The sequence below is a fragment of the Oncorhynchus gorbuscha genome, linkage group LG03, assembly GCF_021184085.1.
Source record: "Oncorhynchus gorbuscha isolate QuinsamMale2020 ecotype Even-year linkage group LG03, OgorEven_v1.0, whole genome shotgun sequence".
Classification (NCBI taxonomy): domain Eukaryota; kingdom Metazoa; phylum Chordata; class Actinopteri; order Salmoniformes; family Salmonidae; genus Oncorhynchus; species Oncorhynchus gorbuscha.
The window spans coordinates 40400119-40421823 of record NC_060175.1 but is presented as its reverse complement, the minus strand read 5'-3'; the positions used below and the strand labels follow the sequence as shown (position 1 = coordinate 40421823).

Genomic DNA, 21705 nt, shown 5'->3' with positions numbered 1-21705 from the left:
AGCTGTTGTTTACAAATATGCATAGGCCGCCGCCACTTGTCTTACCAGAGGCCGCTGTTCTATCCTGCCGAAAAAGCTTAAAACCCGCCAGCTGTATGTTAATCATGTCATCGTTCAGCTACGACTCGGTGAAACATAATGTGCTCGTAGTTTGTCTATTTTATTACCGATTGATTGTAAGTTGGCTAATTGGACCGATGCTAAAGGTAGATTACCCTCACGGATCCACAATGTCTCTGTCTTTTCCTCCTGCGAGTGACGAGGATGATGGCCTTGTTGGGTGTCTGGAGTAAATCCTTCCCGTCCAACTCGTTGAAGAAGAAGAATTCCTCCAGTATGGGGTGAGTAAAATGCTGTCCTGATATCAAGAAGCTCTTTTCCGGTCATAAGACACGGTGGTAGAAACATTATGTGCAAAATAAGTATCAAATAACGCGAAAAACATACACAATAGCACAATTGGTTACGGGATTGTAAAACGACAGCCATCTCCTTCAGTGCCATTATTATTCTCTACATCTATACTGATTGAAGTGGATTTTAAGTGACATCAACAAGGGATCAAGCTTTCACCTAGACTCACTTGGTTAGTCTATGTCATGGAAAGAGTGAGTGTGCTGTGGAGTGTGAGGGTGTATATACTACTCACATTGCTCATAAGGCTCTTAAAGACCACCAGCTCAGCCTTCAGCCTCTCCACCTTCTCATTCAGTTCATCCTGGATCTTCTCTGACTCCTGGGCACTCTGAACACACACCACACACACATGCACAGATATGCACAATTCAAACACATGCCCCAACCACATACACTCAAAGACATGCAGCAAAATACCAACACACTTTCTTATTTACCATATTAGAGAAAGCATGTTATTGAATATGGCCCCAATCTATATTTGTACTAGTATGCAGTGTGATAAGTAGTAAAGATGGATTATGGACATTACAGTAGATGCCCAGGGGGACCACATACAGAGTAAATCGCATTACATAATCAACTGATATTATTTGTCAAATGACTATTATAATGCAGACCTCCTGTTTCACTTTCATGCTAAACAATATCTACCTGTGTCACCTCAGCGAGGTTAGAGCACCCCAGGGAAGTCTGCTCTCTTCCAGCGTTCTGCTGACCCATAATCCAACACAAACACATACGCTACCATTGATCGATTTGTCTGTTGACGGTGGTGCAGAGAGAGGGGCGATTGCTACTGTATGAGCACCTGCTGAGGCTTTTGGTGTTGCATAGGAAGCATGGTGCCTGCCTTGGGCCATGATACTGCAAACTGGTGTAACGATGAGGCACGGGGCATAGTGGTGAGACACGGATTTCCAGGTTTGCTATGGGGGCCATCCAGGTCACCAGGGTCTATGTAGGTTTTCTGACATACATCTACCAGATAGTGATGGGGGAAAAATCTATACAGTTACATATCAAGATATTAATTTAGACAGTATCACAGTATCAAATCGCAATACATATAGAATAGTGAAAATCATAAGAATCACATAATATCGTATCGTGAAGTCCCTAGACATTCCCAGCCCTACTACCTGATCTCGGGCAAAATTCTGTTGACACACACCCGCTCAAGAAATTATGGATATGAACAGACCATAAGAAATGAAGGATGGGGCATGTACAAAATAAGTAATGGCAATTTCCACGTAAAAGGAACCATGACCACCAACATGTGAAGTTCATATCAAATCGGGTGTCAAATGAAAGATAAGAGTCTATATTATTTTTGATATTAAGGCATATTTATTTTTTTACGCACAAATTTTCCATCCTAAAAATGTTGAATAAGCAAAGACCCCTTATTAGAAATATAGTGCACTCGGAAAGTATTCAGACCCCTTGACTTTTTCCACATTTTGTTACATTACAGCGTTATTCTAAAATGGACTAGATTTTGCCACCACCATGCTTCACTGTAGGGTTGGTGCCAGGTTTCCTCCAGACGTGACGTGACGCTTGGCATTCAGGCCAAAGAGTTCAATCTTGGTTTCATCAGACCAGAGAATCTTTGCCTTTTGGCAAAACTCCAAAAGGCAGGCTGTCATGTGTCTTTTACTGAGGAGTGGTTTCCGTCTGGCCACTCTATACTGAACTATACTGTACTTTACTGTACTCTACTGTATTGTACTTTACTGAACTCTACTGTACTGAACTTTTACGAACTATAGTCTACTCTACTTTACTGTACTTTACTATATCCTACTGTAATCTACTGCACTCTATTGTACTGTACTGAACTCTACTGATGAATTGATACACCACCCCTACCTTGTGAGGTTGTAATGCGTCACTTCCCTTTGAACGCGGAAGGAGGAAGAGCTCGGATTTGTTGTTTTGAAAAGTTTGTTGTTTTGAAAGTGTATGGGAAGTAGCTAGCTAACTTTTTTGTTTGATCCCGTGACGCAGTTGGCATCAGTTGTTGGGACTGCTGGTCTCTGTCCAGTGATCCTGTCAAACAAGGATGGATCTGAGGAGCCTTTTGGCATTATCAAGCCAGCTGGGTTTTCTTGAAGGCTTGAAGGCAGCCCGTGACGCAGTTAGCCATTGTGGCTGGGACTGCGGATTGTCCCAGGTTTGTGGCTGTCTAGAACCCTGCTGTTTATTGTTTTCAATCTTCCCCGTGACCTGCCCTGTCTGGAACTGTGAGGAATAACAGCATAACCTATGTCGCTAGCTACCATGACAAAGACCAAAACCGGCAGAGACCAAAGTACCGTTGAGGACAGTGCAAGTGGTGTCTCTCTATCACACGTATAGGATCTTTTAAATGAACAAAACTAGTTGTACAAGCAGTTGCTGCAACAATAAGAAAATAGCTTCAAGTGCTTTGTCCAAATACTGGTGAATTCAACTAATAAAATAATGGTGACTTGACCAGAGAGGTCCAGCACCTGAAGAACAGTTTGCAGTTCTCCCAGGGTCAGCTCGATGAGTTGAAACAGGAGAACGGCAATATGACAGCAATCTATAAGTCATTGAGAGAGGACATCAGTTCTGTGTGTGAATCCATAATAACAACAACGGATAAATCAGACTTTCTGGAGGGACAATCAAGGCGGAACAACATACTTGTGGACGAAATTTTAGAATCTCCACGAGACCTGGAGTGTTATTGAAGTGTTGTTGTTGCAGGTTCACTTGGCACATTTAAAGCCTTTTCTTTTGGGGTGTTGTTATAAGCCACCAAGTGAGAACAGTCAGTATCTAAATAATATGTGTGAAATGCTTGATAGTGTATGTGATGTAAACAGAGAGGTCTACTTTCTTGGGGACCTGAATATTGGCTGGTTTTCATCAATCTGTCTACTCAAGAGGAAGCGTCTCACTGTAACCAGTGCCTGTAATCTGGATCAGTTTATTAACTTCTTCGATATAGGGGGCGCTCTTTTAATTTTTGGATAAAAAAACGTTCCCGTTTTAAACAAGATATTTTGTCACGAAAAGATGCTTGACTATGCATATAATTGACAGCTTTGCAAAGAAAACACTCTGACGTTTCCAAAACTGCAAAGATATTATCTGTGAGTGCCACAGAACTGATGCTACAGGCGAAACCAAGATGAAATTTCAAACAGGAAATGCCCCAGATTTTGAAGGCGCTGTGTTCCAATGTCTCCTTATATGGCTGTGAATGCGCAAGGAATGAGCCTACACTTTCTGTCGTTTCCCCAAGGTGTCTGCAGCATTGTGACGTATTTGTAGGCATATCATTGGAAGATTGACCATAAGAGACTACATTTACCAGGTGCTCGCTTGGTGTCCTCCGCTGCAATTATTGCGTAATCTCCAGCTGCGTGCATTTTTCCATTTGCTTCAGAGGAGAAACCCAACTGCCACGAATGACTTATCATCGAATAGATATGTGAAAAACACCTTGAGGATTGATTCTAAACAACGTTTGCCATGTTTCTGTCGATATTATGGAGTTAATTTGGAAAAAAGTTTGGCGTTGTAATGACTGAATTTCCGGGGGGTTTTCTTAGCCAAACATGATGAACAAAACGGAGCGATTTCTCCTACACAAATAATCTTTTTGGAAAAACTGAACATTTGCTATATGGCTGACTACTGCCCCCTTTGGAGGAATTGCGTGCCCATAGTAAACAGAAATGAAATCTGTCCATAATTGCTAATATATGCATATAATAATTATTATTGAATAGAAAACCGTTTAAATTATGTCTGTATGTAAAGCAGAACTCTCAGGGCAGCCATTCTCCCAAACTCTCTCTTGTCATCAGAAAAGTTGGCCCAACTTTGAGGTCATCGCCCCCACCCTTCCCAAGCAGCTACAGACCGGGGAACAGTTTCTATGTCTTCATTGCGATGTCTGCTTTCAATGGGGCTTGTCATTGTGAGAATCCCGTGCCCACGTGACTTTTGGCGGGCTGAAACCTTCCAGTCACGCGAAAATACATGTACTTTCATGCGCGCGTCGGCTCCAGAGCTCTCTTTCTTCCAGGATTGACCAAACGATGCCGGTGTTTCTGTTCGTGCTAAGGATTGTTTTCCACGTTTATTACATGCTAAAGCTTGATTCTGCACTTAGTTTGACCAGTTTAGTTGACATATAATATGTCATTTTGAAGTTTTGGTGCGCATCCACTAGAATTTTGGCTGCATTTCAACCGGAATTTGTCGCGTGATAACCTAAAGACACAGACTTCAAAACCAAACGCTGTTTTTGGTAAGTATGACTCCTTCCAGGTCTTCTGATGGAAGAACATCAAAGGTAAGTGAACATTTATGTGGTAAATTTGGGTTTCTGTGGACTCCAAGATAGAGGAGACATAATGCTAATTTCTGAGCGCCGTCTCATATTATAGCCTAGTGAACGAATTCTGTAACGTTAAAAATAAATGTAACACAGCGGTTGCATTAAGAAGAAGTGTATCTTTCTATATATATGTAGAACATGTATATTTAGTTAAAGTTTATGATGTGTATTGCTTATTATCTGACGTTATCTGCCAGAGCTATCGTCATTTCTCCGGACATTTGAGTAGCATTTTTTGAACATTGCGTCATTGTAAACAGAGATTTATGGATATAAATAGCATATTATTGAAAAAAACATAAATGTACTGTGTAACATGTCCCTATTACTGTCATCTGATGAAGATTTTCAAAACGTTAGTGAATTATTTTTCTTTTAATCCTGCGTTGGTTGATTGCATATTTTGTTCAAAATGGCTATTCAAATGAGCTGTGTCTTTGGTGGTGGTTTGACATAAATATGTGCTATGTTTTCGCCATAAAATATTTTAGAAATCTGACTTGCTGGGTAGATGAACAATATATTTATCTTTCATTTGAGCTATTGGACTTGTTAATGTGTGGAGGTTAAATATTTCTAAGAATATTTTTGCGTTCCATGCGCCACGTTCCAGCTGAACGTGGGAGGGTTCGTTCCCAAATGGGAACCCTAACCCGTCAACAGGCTAACTGAGAGACTCCTCATTGAAAACATCCGAAGTTCTTCAAAGATCAATTATTTTTATTTGAATGCTTTTCTTGTTTTTGTGAAAATGTTGCCTGCTGAATGCTAGGCGTAATGCTATGCTAGCTATCAATACTCTTACACAAATGTTTGTGTAGCTATGGTTGAAAAGTATATTTTGAAAATCTGAGATGACAGTGGTGTTAACAAAAGGCTAAGCTTGTGAGCCAATATATTTATTTCATTTCATTTGCGGTTTTCATGAGTAGTTAACGTTGCTTTATGCTAATGAGCTTGAGGCTATGATTACGCTCCCGGATACGGGATTGCTCGACGCAAGAAGTTAACCAACCTACCAGGGTGTTTACAAACACTACAGAAACAAGATCATCCACATGTATCGATCACATTTTTACTAATACTGTAGAACTTTATTCTAAACCTGTATCCGTACCCATTGGATGCAGTGATCACAATATAGTGGCTATATCCAGGAAAGTCAAAGTTCCAACAGCTGGGCCTAATTAATCACATTGTCACGTTCTGACCTTTATTTCCTTTGTTTTGTATTTATTTAGTATGGTCAGGGCGTGAGTTGGGTGGGCAGTCTATGTTTGTTTTTCTATGATTTGGGTATTTCTATGTTTCGGCCTAGTATGGTTCTCAATCAGAGGCAGGTGTCATTAGTTGTCTCTGATTGAGAATCATACTTAGGTAGCCTGGGTTGCACTGTTTGTTTGTGGGTGATTGTCTATGTTGATGGCTTGTTTCAGCGCAGCTCGCATTAGCTTCACGGTTGTTATTTTGTTTACTGTTTTTGTATAGTGTTTCAGTGTTCAGTTCTTTCTTTAATTAAACATTCAACATGAACACATATCACGCTGCCTTTTGGTCCTCCGATCCTTCTCGCCTCTCCTCTTCAGATGAAGAGGAGGACGACCGTGACACACAAAAAACTTTTGACCGGTAGTGTATGTGTTATGGCTTTACAACCTCTGCCATAGAGCTGTGTATTTAATATAACTCATAGGATTTTCTTTAATGGAAGCTTCTCCAATGTCAAACATGTAATGTGTGGTGTGCCACAGGGCAGCTCTCTAGGCCCTCTACTCTTTTCTATTTTTACCAATGACCTGTTACTGGCATTAACAAAGCATGTGTCTATGTATGCTGATGTTTCAACCATACTGTATGCACATCAGCAACCACAGCTAATGAAGTCACTGAAACAGTTAACAAAGAGTCACAGTCTGTTTTAGAATGAGTGGCCAGTAATAAACTGGTCCTAAACATCTCTAAAACTAAGAACATTGTATTTGGTATAAATCATTCCCTAAGTTCTAGACCTCATCTGAATCTGGTAATGTATGGTGTGGCTGTTGAACAAGTTGAGGAGACTAAATTATTTGGCGTTACCTTACATTGCAAACTGTCAAGGTCAAAACATATTGATTCAATGGTTGTAAAGATGGGGAGAGGTCTGTCCGTAATAAAGAGATGCTCTGCTTTTTGACTCCACACTCCAAAAAAGAAAATTCTGCAGGCTATAGTTAAGTCTAATCTTGATTATTGTCCAGTCGTGTGGTCCAGTGCTGCAAGGAAAGACCTAGTTAAGCTGCAGCTGGCCCAAAACAGAGCAGCACGTCTTGCTCTTCATTGCAATCAGAGGGATGATAAAAATAGTATGCATGTCAGTCTCTCTTGGCTAAGAGTTGAAGAGAGACTGACTGCATCACTTCTTCTTTTCACAAGAAACATTAATGTGTTGAAAATCCCAAATTGTTTGCATAGTCAACTTACACACAGCTCTGACACACACACTTACCCCACCAGACATGCCACCAGGGGTCTTTTCACAGTCATTAAATCCAGAACAAATTCAAGAAAGAGTACGGTATTATATAGAGCCATTATTGCATGGAACTCCGTTCCATCTCATATTGCCAAGACCAAAGAGCTCTCCAAGGATGTCAGGGACAAGATTTTAGACCTACACAAGGTTGGAATGGGCTACAAGACCATCGCCAAGCAGCTTGGTGAGAAGGTGACAACAGTTGGTGTGATTATTCGCAAATGGAAGAAACACAAAATAACTGTCAATCTCCCTCTGCCTGGGGCTCCATGCAAGATCTCACCTCGTGGAGTTGCAATGATCATGAGAACGGTGAGTAATCAGTCCAGAACTACACGGGAGGATCTTGTAAATGATCTCAAGGCAGCTCGGACCATAGTCACCAAGAAAACAATTGGTAACACACTACGCCGTGAAGGACTGAAATCCTGCAGCACCCGCAAGGTCCCCTATTCAAGAAAGCACATATACATGCCCGTCTGAAGTTTGCAAATGAACATCTGAATGATTCAGAGGAAAATTGGGTGAAAGTGTTGTGGTCAGATGAGACCAAAATGGAGCTCTTTGGCATCAACTCAACTCGCTATGTTTGGAGGAGGAGAAATGCTGCCTATGACCCCAAGAACACCATCCCCACCGTCAAACATGGAGGTGGAAACATTATGCTTTGGGGGTGTTTTTCTGCTAAGGGGACAGGACAACTTCACCGCATCAAAGGGATGATGGACGGGGCCATGTACTGTCAAATCTTGGGTGAGAACCTCCTTCCCTCAGCCAGGGCATTGAAAATGGGTTGTGGATTGTTATTCCAGCATGTCAATGACCCAAAACACACGGCCAAGGCAACAAAGAGTGGCTCAAGAAGAAGCACATTAAGGTCCTGGAGTGGCCTAGCCAGTCTCCAAGACCTTAATCCCATAGAATCCCATCTGTGGAGGGAGCTGAAGGTTCGAGTTGCCAAACGTCAGCCTCAAAACCTGAATGACTTGGAGAAGATCTGCAAAGAGGAGTGGGACAAATTCCCTCCTGAGATGTGTGCAAACCTGGTGGCCAACAACAAGAAACGTCTGACCTCTGTGATTGCCAACAAGGGTTTTGCCACCAAGTACTAAGTCATGTTTCGACCAGGGGGTCAAATACTTATTTCCCTCATTAAAATGCAAATAAATTTATAATATTTTTGACTTGTGTTTTTTTGTTATTCTGTTCAAATAAACCTACCGTTAAAATTCTAGACTGATCATTTCTTTGTCAGTGGGCAAATATACAAAATCAGCAGGGGATCAAATACCTTTTTCCCTCACTTTATATACAGTACCAATCACAAGTTTGGCACACCTACTCATTCCACGTTTTTTTTAAACAATAATAGTGAAGACATCAAAACTATGAAAGAACACATATGGAATCATGTAGTAACCAAAAAAGGGTTATATTTGAGTAGCCACCCTTTGATTTGATGACAACTTTGCACACTCTTGGCATTCTCTCAACCAGCTTCATGAGGTAGCCTCCTGGAATGCATTTCAATTAACAGGTGTGCCTTGTTAAAAATGACATGTAATTTCTTTCCTTCTTAATGCATTTGAGTCAATCATTTGTGTTGTGACAAGGTATGGTGATATGCAGAAGATAGCCCTATTTGGTAAAATACCAAATCCATATTATGGCAAGAACAGTTCAAATAAGCAAAGAGAAACGACAGTTCAACATTAGTTTAAGACATGAAGGTCAGTCAATATGTAAAATTTCAAGAACTTTGAAAGTTTCAAGTGCAGTCACAAAAACCATCAAGCGCTATGATGAAACGGTCTCTCATGAGGACAATTGTTTACCGACAGATTATTTTACTTATAATTCACTGTAGCACAAACCCAGTGGGTCAGAAGTTTACATACACTAACTTGACTGTGCCTTTAAACAGCTTGGAAAATTCCAGAAAATTATGTCCTGGCTTTAGAAGCTTCTGATAGGCTAATTGACATAATTTGAATCATTTGGAGGTGTACCTGTGGATGTATTTCAATGTCTACCTTCAAACTCAGTGCCTTTTTGCTTGACATCATGGGAACATCAAAATAATCAGCCAAGACCTCAGAGAAATAATTGTAGACCTCCACAAGTCTGGTTCATCCTTGGGAGCAATTTCTAAACACCTGAAGATGCCACGTTCATCTGTACAAACAATAGTACGCAAGTATAAACACCATGGGACCACGCAGCCGTATGCCGCTCAGGAAGAAGACGCATTCTGTCTCCTAGAGATGAACGTACTTTGGTGCGAGAAGTGCAAATCAATCCCAGAACAACAGCAAAGGACCTTGTGAAGATGCTGGAGGAAACAAGTACAAAGGTATCTATATCAACAGTAAAACGAGTCCTATATCGATATAACCTGAAAGGCCGCTCAGCAAGGAAGAAGCCACTGGTCCAAAACCACCATAAAAAAGCCAGACTATGGTTTGCAACTGCACATGGGGATAAAGATCATACTTTTTGGAGAAATGTCCTCTGGTCTGATTAAACAAAAATATAACTGTTTGGCCATTGTGACCATCATTACTTTTGGAGGAAAAAGGGGGAGGCTTGCAAGCCAACACCATCCCAACCTTGAAGCACGGGGGTGGCAGCATCATGTTGTGGGGGTGCTTTGCTGGAGGAGGGACTGGTGCACTTCACCAAATAGATGGCGTCATGAGGAAGGGAAATTATGTGGATATATTGAAGCAACATCTCAAGACATAAGTCAGGAAGTTAAAGCTTGGTCGCAAATGGGTCTTCTAAATAGACAATGACCCCAAGCATACTTCCAAGGTTATGGCAAAATGACTTAAGGACAACAAAGTCAAGGTATTGGAGTGGCCATCATAAAGCAATGAGCTCAATCCCATAGATAATTTGTGGGCAGAACTGAAAAAGTGTGCGAGCAAGGAGGCCAACAAACACCAGCTCTGTCAGGAGGAATGGGCCAAAATTCACCCAATTTAGGGGTGAAGCTAGTAGAAGGCTAACTGAAACATTTGACCCAAGTTTAACAATTTAAAGGCAATGCTACCAAGTACTATTTGAGTGTATGTAATCTTCTGAATGTGATGAAAGAAATAAAAGCTGAAATAAATCATTCTCTCTACTATTATTCTGACAGTTCACATTCTTAAAATAAAGTGGTGATCCTAAATGACCTAAAACAGGGAATTTTTACTTGGATTAAATGTCAGGAATTGTTAAACTGAGTTTAAATGTATTTGGCTAAGGTGTATGTAAACTTCCGGCTTCAACTGTATGTGTTATTTCATAGTTTTGATGTCTTCACTATTATTCTACAATATAGAAATGAGTAAAAATAAAGAAAAACCGTGGAATGAGTAGGTGTGTCCAAACTTTTGACTGGTACTGTATATATAACATTTTTGGGAGTGGCGGCAATGAGTTATCGGGGAAACACTGACACTACTCTACTATTTTGTGCTGTACTCTACTTTACTGGGGCCTCATTTATCAACCATGTGTAAATGTCTTACTAAATTCTGCCGTAAATGGAGATTCTAGGATTTGCATTGCCTCACAAATGATTTGGATTCATCAAACGGCATGATTTCTTTGATATATCAGAGCTATATTATATTATATTTGATTCACACAGTCTCCTTATATTATATTTATGCGGTCGTGAATGACCACTACAACCCCACCTAGAAAATGCCCTCCATTCACCTTTTATGGTTACAAAAATGACCTAATTTGTGTATAATTTGGAGATGTTGGAACTGTGCCATGATAGTTCTTGAAAGAAAGTGCAATGACAAATTTGATCACATTTCTGTAGATGCATGCAGCCTAGTGAATGCCAAACACTGTCCATGCATTCTGCAAGATTGATTGTCCTCTCTAACAATTTTAAAGTAAATGCTGCAGCCCACACTTCTATGTAAAATACTAATTGTTGTTCAATATTTTGTTTATCAAAAAATGATTGTGTTTCTATCTCCTGCCTTAGTGTAGGCTCAAATTAGATAGGCTAATATAACGGGATTCGTCTTCCTCTGACGAGGAGTATGAAGGATCGGACCAATATGCAGCGTGGTACGTGTCCATGTTGAGATTTATTAACACTGAACACAAAAAACAAAATAACAAGGAAAACGAACTAAAACGAAACAGTTCTGTCTGGTGAAGACACAGAGACAGAAAACAAGCACCCACCACTAAAATGGGGAAAACAGAGTACCTAAGTATGATTCTCAATCAGAGACAACGAACGACACCTGCCTCTGATTGAGAACCATACCAGGCCAAACACATAACTACTACACAGAAAAAAGAACATAGACAACCCATCCCAACTCACGCCCTGACCAAACTAACACAAAGACATAATAAAGGAACTAAGGTCAGAACGTGACAGCTAGGCTATGATTTTCGCACTCCTAATCCTATCGCACATTAACACTGGAGCGTACCCATACTGTCACATACTGTAGGCTACTGTCAAGGCTACCGGTCTATTTACTTCAGAGCATGCTTCACTATTGAATGAGCGAATTAACATTTGTTGTGTAGACAGAATAATTTAAACCAATTATGTCAGCAAAGGAGAGACATGTCCTGCAATATGATTATGATTTAGGCCTATATAATAAAAACAAAATAAATATACTGTATTAGACGACATGCTGCTATGCAATCTTTTTACCATCAGCAAATGCATGTGTTTTATCATTAGGCCTCCATTTTAATGTTTTTATTAACTTACCACTATTGTAATTCATGTGCATCAGACACCTCCTATTTCCCACAAACAAACAATATGTCTATTTGCTTGCAATAGAGTTGCTCAACCTTGTAGAAGTTGTGCACACGCATGGTTTGAGATTTGAGTGGAGATATGTGCACTTTCCCTTCAAGTTCAAAATTGATAAATACCAACCTTTGCGGTAAAACTAAAGCATGCAAGCTTTAGAGTATTGTTTTGTGTCCATAAACCATTGACAAATGAGGCCCCTGAGCTCTACTGTGCTTCCTGTAATTTGATGTCCAAACTTGTGAAACATACACCATGATTGGTTCAGATTTGGTCCGGTCCAGAGCCCATTAAAATAATTGCCAGTGTGTAGAATAATACCCAAATATGCAAAGGAGGATATTGCATGTTTATATCTTAGTGTACCTATTTAGGATACATCACCATGAAGAGGATGACATGTTTTTCCATAATTATCTATTTCTGTGTAGTACAGATCAGGGACACATGATGAAATTCTGTTACCACAATTCTGTTACCGGGTGTAAATCCACTTAACTTACCGTAGTTCAATAACCAAAATAGATTTTTTCAAAGGCAATGTGTCATGTCATAGCTGACACACCATTCTTTCTGCAGACATCGTTGAATCTGAATTCGGTTACCAAACTTTACATCTGCACAGTTCCTCGAGTAAATGTGTTTTTGTAAAATATTCTATGTAAATTGTTAAAGGTTGTAATTTTGCATAGAGTTGTATGGTTTGTTAATCTTTGAAATCAATGTTTTTTGTTTGGCATACATTTTAAGTGAAACATCTCAGCACAAGTGAGTTTCAGCGCAATTCCGTCACGGTGGAATTGCCCTGATTCAAAGGATGTATATTTTTTCAGCAGCTGTGGGACTTCCATTTTCTTTGTCTTTATGACAATAACCATCTGAAAGGCATTATACGGTAGTGAATAAAGTACAATTGGATCTTGAGATGAAGGTGGAATTATGTTATGGTGAAGGTACATTTATTTTATGTTGAAGGTGAATTGATGGTTTATGTCTACTCACCTCCTGCATGGATTCCACCAAGGACTCGAGCTGCTCTCGTCTGTTCAGCTCCTCTTCCCATCTACAACACAGAACACATGGAGGGTCAGTTACCTGCACTTACATTATACTTACATTTGAAATAGAAAATAGCCTAATCTCCAAGACTAATGTTCAAACATAGACGTCAAACAGTGTCAAGGTTCTGGCCTAATGCTTCTAAAAATGTTAGGAATAACCATGCTCATGGAGCTCTCAACGAGCCTTAGTATTGTTTAATATGCCATATAGCCCTTTGTGGTATATCAGTGTGAACAGAATGTCAGTTAGTAAAGACACTATCTGGTCAGAGTCTCCCCGTCCCAGCCTTAACCTTTACTTTGACTGTAACCTGAACTCTGTCTCCCACTACTGCCCTATACACTTCCCACTGGGTCTTTGAATACAACAAAGGACAGGAGGTTCCGTACAATATACTGTGTGTATATCACCTCGAAAAACAAAGGATCACTAAGTCTTCACTACAAATTGCTTGAGGTTCCTCCAGATTGGACCTCTGTTTTATGTTTACAAAAGAGATTCCATGAAGTTGACAGCATGTCTCAATTTATATCATGTCTTAGCTGCTTAAACAGGCAACTATCTACCAGGGTCTCATCATTACATGGAATTCAGTGGCTAACATCAATGGAAAAAAACATTCCTTCCATCCTAGTCACAGAAGGGGAAGAATCATTCTTCCATCCTAGTCACAGAAGGGGACGAAACATTCCTTCCATCCTAGTCACAGAAGGGGAAGAAACATTCCTTCCATCCTTGTCACAGAAGGGAAATAATCATTCCTTCCATCCTAGTCACAGAAGGGGAAGAAACATTCCTTCCATCCTAGTCACAGAAGGGGAAGTATCATTCCTTCCATCCTAGTCACAGAAGGGGAAGAAACATTCCTTCCATCCTAGTCACAGAAGGGGAAGAATCATTCCTTCCATCCTAGTCACAGAAGGGGAAGAATCATTCCTTCCATCCTAGTCACAGAAGGGGAAGAAACATTCCTTCCATCCTAGTCACAGAAGGGGAAGAATCATTCCTTCCATCCTAGTCACAGAAGGGGAAGAATCATTCCTTCCATCCTAGTCACAGAAGGGGAAGAATCATTCCTTCCATCATAGTCACAGAAGGGGAAGAAACATTCCTTCCATCTTAGTCACAGAAGGGGTAGAAACATTCCTTCCATCCTAGTCACAGAAGGGGTAATAACTGAGCATGTGTTGTATCTATTGTTGCTAAAGCTTGGGCAAGAACTTGAAAATTAATGTCAGTATATATGAACTCTAACGAGATTAATGTATTAAAGATGTTTAAATATTTAACTAGTGAGAAATATGAATATGGTTACTCAAGAAAATCTTCAGAGTTATTGTTTGTATAAACCAACTCCTTACAGGAATAGTCAGAAGAGACCATGATAAATGTGAGAGTATATGAACTGCCTGACTCTCTCAGAGTCACAACCGTTACTCATAGCCTATGGTTAGCAGGGAATCGTTCTCTCAGTTGACAGGTCATATCTTCTTGATTACCATAGCATGCCAGTAGACTTGTGTAGAAATAGAAATAGTGCCACAATGAGTTATAAGCCACTTTTACCCTCTATTACATTCACATGACATAACTGTTATGCAGGTGAATGAGGACCCAAAAGCGACTTGGCGAAAACAGAGTCTTTAATCCAGTAAAGTAAATATACAATCATAAAGCACAATTCCACTCGTAATGACGAGAACAGACTGGAGACTCGATCATGAACTGCAGGTTGCCTCGGGAAGGCACTTGAACGTAGCAGACTCAGACACCTGCTCACCACGCAGCATCTGAGGGAAACACGACACGACAGGGCGATACACAGACACAGCACGGTGAACAATAGACAAGGATCCGACAGGGCAGAAACGGAAAACAAGGGGAGAAATAGGGACTCTAATCAGGGGAAAAGATAGGGAACAGGTGTGGGAAGACTAAATGATTGATTAGGGGAATAGGAACAGCTGGGAGCAGGAACGGAACGATAGAGAGAAGAGAGAGAGGAAGGGAGAGAGAAAAAGGGGAACTAACCTAAAAAGACCAGCAGGGGGAAAACGAACAGAAGGAAAAGCAAAATGACAAGACAATATAAGACAAAACATGACAATAACAGGTAGTTATAGCACAGGCCTGGTCAGTATATCCAAACTAGACTCTGACTGCTACATTGTCTAAGGATAGAAAAAGAGGACATACCGAGGCACAGCATGATTCCCTAAACAAAGTGGAAAGTGAAGGAATAGACAATAAAGTCATTCATCAGTATGAGGTAAGTCAGTGTCAGACAGCAAACGTGACTAAATGACTTTATGGGCTATCAAACAAAATAATGGTAATTTCCCCCGTCCCCCAGCTAACTCTCATGCCTTGCTCCACCAATGCGAGACAGGGGGTGGGGGATGTGACCAAAACACCAATGAATGCTGGCACATTTTGTCTGGCTATGCCTTCACTATAGCAACAGGACCAGAGACAGAAATACTCAAGTAAAGATCATTCCACACAGAGTTAAATACTTTTTTCAGATCTCCTCTCTTGATCTAAAAGCAATTTTCCAGAATTCACCATTGAATGTAGAGTAAACAACATAGAGTAAGTACATCACTAGTACATCCTGTCTGACCAACCTCCCTTTGTTGCTTTCGGAATCCACTAAATGTAGGCGACACCGTCTTATTAGCTAGAGAGAAGTATCCCTGGCTGGGTGGTCTCCAGCTCACATTTGATTGAAGCGTTGGTTCAAATAAAATGCTGGCACTGCTGCTTTACTGTGTCCAAGAGCAGGATGTTTCCCAAGTAACACAAAGGTCATTGGAGTTCAGAACTACATCACATCCACCCTCTGTAGACAGAGGAACCCAGTCTGTCACAGCATCTGCATGTGCTCCGCATCACTTACAATCTACAGTGCCTTCAGAGAGTATTCGTCCCACTTATTCCACATGTTGTTGTGTTACAGCCTGAATTCAAAATGGATTAAATAAATACAACAAATCTCAAACATCTACTGTGGCAAAGAAGGGGGCCGAGTGATAAAGGGCAGAACTAATAAACGATCTCTGCCCTCTCACTAAAATGGCCACCCCGACCAGAACTACAGATCACAAAATGGCTGAGATGTGTGGGGGGAGATGTGGGGCAAAGAAGGGGGCCGAGTGATAAATGGCAGATATCTGAGGTCAGAACTAATAAACGAGAGTTTGTAATTTAGACGGATGCCTCAGAGGTCGGCTTTGGAGCCGTGCTCTCACAAGAGGGAGAAGGGGTTGAACACCCCATCCTGTTTTTAAGCAGGAAGCTGGAACCATGGGAGGCCAACTACTCAGTCGTTGAGAAAGAGTCGCTGGCAGTAAAGTGGGCTCTAGAAAGACTGAAATACTACCTGTTAGGACACCACTTCACCCTCATCAGTGACCATGCCCCACTCACCTGGATGCATAGGGCTACAGAGAAGAACGCTCGGGTGATGCAGTGGTTTTTGAGTCTCCGACCGTTTCACATTGACTTAAAACACAGAGCAGGGAAGGAAATGTGAAATGTGGATGGGTTATCCCGTATACACACCCATTTTGCTGCGGTAGCCCGACCTAGGGGTCGAATACCTAGGGGGAAGACATCAATGGATGTCGAATACCTAGGATAGGATAAGTATTCCCTCTCACCCCCCCCCCCTTTAAGATTTAGATGCACTATTGTAAAGTGACTGTTCCACTGGATGTCATTAGGTGAATGCACCAATTTGTAAGTCGCTCTGGATAAGAGCGTCTGCTAAATGACTTAAATGTAAATGTAAATGAATCTAGGGGGGAGATGTGTGGCAAAGAAGGGGGCCGAGTGATAAATGGCAGATATGTGAGGGCAGAACTAATAAAAGGGCTCTGCCCTCTCACCAAACTGGCCACCACAACCAGAACTACAGATCACAAAATGGCCGACCGCCAAAACCACAACTCCCAGAAGCAAGAGGAACGTCCAGAAAGCGGGGCCGACCCACAAATAAGGGGTCAAGACAAACTAGGAAGAGAGAGAGGAAGGGGCTGGGGGATTTGTGAAGCATATAGAAAGTGACAATATATATATTGGCTGGATTTACCGTGTATGACCTGGACTGATTGGACTTACTTGTTGGCGTTTGGACCTGGACCTACCGAGAAACCAATTTGTCATTAATATACAGTACCAGTCAAAAGTTTGGACACACCTACTCATTCCACGGTTTATCTTTATTTTTTACTATTTCTATGTTGTAGAATAATAGTGAAGACACCAAACTATGAAATAACACATATGGAATCATATAGTAACCAAAAAAGTGTTGAACAAATTATATATTTTAATATATAAATCTATTTTATATTTGAGATTCTTCAAAGTAGTCACCCTTTGCTTTAATGACAGCTTTGCACAATTTTGGCATTATCTCAACCAGCTTCATGAGGTAGTCACCTGGAATGCATTTCAAATCAAATCAAATTTTATTTGTCACATACACATGGTTAGCAGATGTTAATGCGAGTGTAGCGAAATGCTTGTGCTTCTAGTTCCAACAAGGCAGTAATAACCAACAAGTAATCTAACCTAACAATTCACAACAACTACCTTATACACACAAGTGTAAAGGGATAAAGAATATGCACATAAAGATATATGAATGAGTGATGGTACAGAACGGCATAGGCAATATGCAGTAGATGGTATCGAGTACAGTATATACAGTGCCGTGCGAAAGTATTCGGCCCCCTTGAACTTTGCGACGTTTTGCCACATTTCAGGTTTCAAACATAAAGTTATAAAACTGTATTTTTTGTGAAGAATCAACAACAAGTGGGACACCATCATGAAATGGAACGACATAGATTGGATATTTCAAAAAAATTTAACAAATCAAAAACAGAAAAATTGGGCGTGCAAAATTATTCAGCCCCTTTACTTTCAGTGCAGCAAACTCTCTCCAGAAGTTCAGTGAGGATCTCTGAATGATCCAATGTTGACCTAAATGACTAATGATGATAAATATAATCCACCTGTGTGTAATTAAGTCTCCGTATAAATGCACCTGCACTGTGATAGTCTCAGAGGTCCGTTAAAAGCGCAGAGAGCATCATGAAGAACATGATTACTGTTACTGTCACTTTGTCCTATCGTTGTCTAATATCTTTTCACGTTTGTTCTGAATGCTCTTAATTGGAAAATGCAAAAATAAAATATTCAAATTTTTTTTTATAATAATAATAATCATGTGAAACACTATTATTAAACAGAGTGAATCCATGCAACTTATTTTGCGACCTGTTAAGCACATTTCTATTCCTGAACTTATTTAGGCCTCCCATAGCAAAGAGGTTGAATACTTATTGACTCAAGACATTCCAGCTTTTCATTTTTTATTCATTTGTAAAAATGTCTTAACATAATTCCAATTTGACATTATGCGGTATTGTGTGTAGGCCAGTGACATAAATCTAAATGTAATCCATTTTAAACTTAGGCTGTGACACAACAACATGTGGAAAAGGGATGTGAATACTTTCTGAAGGCACTGTAAGTACAGTAGTATGTCACTTCCCAGATGGGCACTAGGCCATTTCCTTTACACGTTGTGCATTGATGGGAAAGGACCCATAAGTAAGCATTTCACTCTTAGCCTACACTTGTTGTTTACAAAGCGAGTGACACATACAAATTGATTTGTGGTATAACTGGAGTCTCAAACGAATTACAACAGAGGAAATGGTCATGTGACAAAGTTGCTCCATCACTTCTAGGTTATAGAAAGGTTCTGTGTAGTGATAGCAGTCATGAGACCTGTCCCTGGAAACCAAGGCATCCAAATAAACATTCCACATCGGAGAGGTATTCTGTCTTCTGCCATAACCCTGCTCCCAAAGGATTGTTGAATGAGTTTGACCTTTTAGCTGGAGTCTGTGAACCAACCTGGAGTCTCCTTACAAGGACAAAGACAGCAGGAGACTATTAGCCCGACTGTGTCATTCCTTAGACATCTGTTTGTGTGAGACCAGATGCCCGTTATCTAGTCAGGCTGCTGTAACACAACTAGAGTACACTCTGGATTCATATTCATATCCAATATAGGTTACATAAACAATGTATACATACATTATTTGATTTGAGTAAACAATCAATGCAATTACTTAAATAAAAAATGGCTGATGCAGGAAAATGGTTCTAAACAAGGATAAAATAATGCAGTTCTGGGCAGACCTAGCCAGAGATTCTCATATGATTTTCCCCTGCTGAACAATTTAATTATAAGGCAGGGCCTGCCAACGTACACTCCCTCACAGTATGGTATGCCTAGGGAGTTTCATTTGCACGCGAGCCGTTTTAATCCTTTATTTATCACTCTGCCCCAGGACACAGAGATTATCACTATTACCTGCAGATGTAGGATCTTAATTTGAGCCAGTTTGCTACAGCAGGAAAATAATCATGCAGAAACAGTAAATGTGAGTTCTTATGAGGATTACAAAAAAGTTCAGTAATTATAAGGTTTGATAAATGTATCATTAGGGCAAATAATTAGGAATGATTAATTAGGGAAAATTTTCAGCAACAAAAGATTGATCACATTAAGATCCTACATCTGTAGGAAGCATGGTTCCTCCATCTGATGATCAATTCTTTGTTTTTTTGTGTTTTTTGTTGTTGTTAGAATTACATTTTTAGGGTGCAAATAAGCTTTTTTAAATTTTCAGGTATTAGAATGTGAAATGGTCTGATCTATTATGACTGCTCTGCATTGATGAACGGAAAATGCCCAACGGATAGGGCGATTTCTGCTTGTGTCAACCCATTCATTCCCAGAGTAAGGCCAGATCCAAGTAACTAGTCAACCTTTTCCCTGTAAAGCTCTGGCCAACCTTTCCTAACTCTGAGAAATAATTCACTGTAAAAAAGCCAATTTAACCAATTGCTTAATCAACGTTAATCTGTGAGTTGAGTGGACTTCAAAAGGACAAGAATTGAAGCTAATGTGTCCTTTGGAGTCTAAGGCACAGTTCAGTCAATTAACTTATGGGAAGTTGAACTGAATAGGAATTGAAAACAGGCTGGCATGGTTAAGAGCTTTTATTGACATATCGATCGGTTTCATACAACCGATTTCAACACTGCAGAAGACTTCCTCATTGGTTTTTGGGTCGAATTCAGGCATAGCAGCGACCTCTCACAGAAGTCATCCACCTGCAAATTCGAGACCATGATTGAGCTTCTGTTGTGGGTGTGGTAGCTATGCAACCTTCATTTGCATGCAATTAACATACAGTGTATATTGATATACATTACCATTTCTCCCGAAAGTGGAAGAACTGCTCTCTGGCAAGCTACATGAAACGGTGGCGTGCTTCACCCGCACTGCACCGAAAGAGTGGCAGAGGCTGCCGAACTATCATCTAAAGTCAGATGAGGTGCACTTAACAGTTTCAAACGGCACTCTATCCCCACTCTTCCAAAGAGAAAGTGACATATTTTTGTTTTGAAGTATCTGTCCTACATATTAGATAAATTAGAAAGCTCAGGAATGTATAATTTTTTAAAACCACATAATGACGTAGAAATACCCTATTCACTTCCATAACTTTTTCAGCCCGGTACTGGGTTACCTTCAGATTTAGTCTTGTCAGGCTTGTGGGCAGCCAACATGCACATGTTCGTGAGAGTCTCAGCTTTCGATGGTGGGGTCATATTAGCCCCAACCATTCGGGCGCTACAGACACATCGGCGGTACCAACTTCAGAAGAGTCCCGTGACGCATGTACATGTTTGTGAGAGTTTCAGCTTTTCAAAGTGGGGTCCAGTGGCAGCTCGTCCATTAGGGCATTAGGGGTGGTGACCCACTTGTGATTGGTCCAAAAAGTATTTTGGAAACAAATTACACACTGAGTATACAAAACATTAGGAACACCTGCTCTTTCCAAGACATTGACTGACCAGGTGAATCCAGGTGAAAGTTTGATCCCTTACAGATGTAACTTGTTAAGTTCACTTCAATCGGTGTAGGGTAGGAGACAGGTTAAAGAGGGATTTTTAAGCCTTGAGACATGGATTGTGTATGTGTGCCATTCAGAGAGTGAATAGACAAAGCAAAACAATTAAGAATCTTTGAACGGGGTATGGTAGTAGCTGCCAGGCGCATCGGTTTGTGTCAAGAACTGCAACGCTGCTGGGTTTGTCACGCTTAAACGTTTGCCATGCATATCAAGAATGGTCCATGACCCAAAGGACATCCAGCCAACTTTACACAACTGTGAGAAGAATTGTAGCCAACATGGGCCAGTATCCCTGTGGAAAGCTTTCAACACCGAGTAGATTCCATGACACAACTAATTGAGGCTGTTCTGAGGGCAAAAGGATGGGGGTGCAACTCAATATTAGAAAGGTATTCCTAATGATGTTTGGTATACTCAGTGTATTTATAGATGTTAGATCTTAACTTGATCACTCTTTTGTCACAGAAAATGTTCCTGCTGCATCAGGAAATTCAAATGAGCCTCGTGAGTCTCT

At 40.5% G+C, this 21705-nt stretch overlaps 1 protein-coding gene across 2 annotated transcripts in view; it reads right to left on the bottom strand.

The window, feature by feature from the left end:
• Positions 1 to 21705, bottom strand: part of LOC124020198 (intermediate filament family orphan 2-like) — a 69251-nt gene that overhangs the window by 7616 nt on the left and 39930 nt on the right. For both annotated transcript variants that reach the window (XM_046335531.1, XM_046335538.1), the window contains exons 2-3: positions 13123 to 13183; positions 650 to 745 (exon numbers count right to left, since the gene is read on the bottom strand). In XM_046335531.1, coding sequence (XP_046191487.1) covers positions 650 to 745; positions 13123 to 13183 — 157 coding nt within the window. The remainder of the gene's footprint in view (positions 1 to 649; positions 746 to 13122; positions 13184 to 21705) is intronic.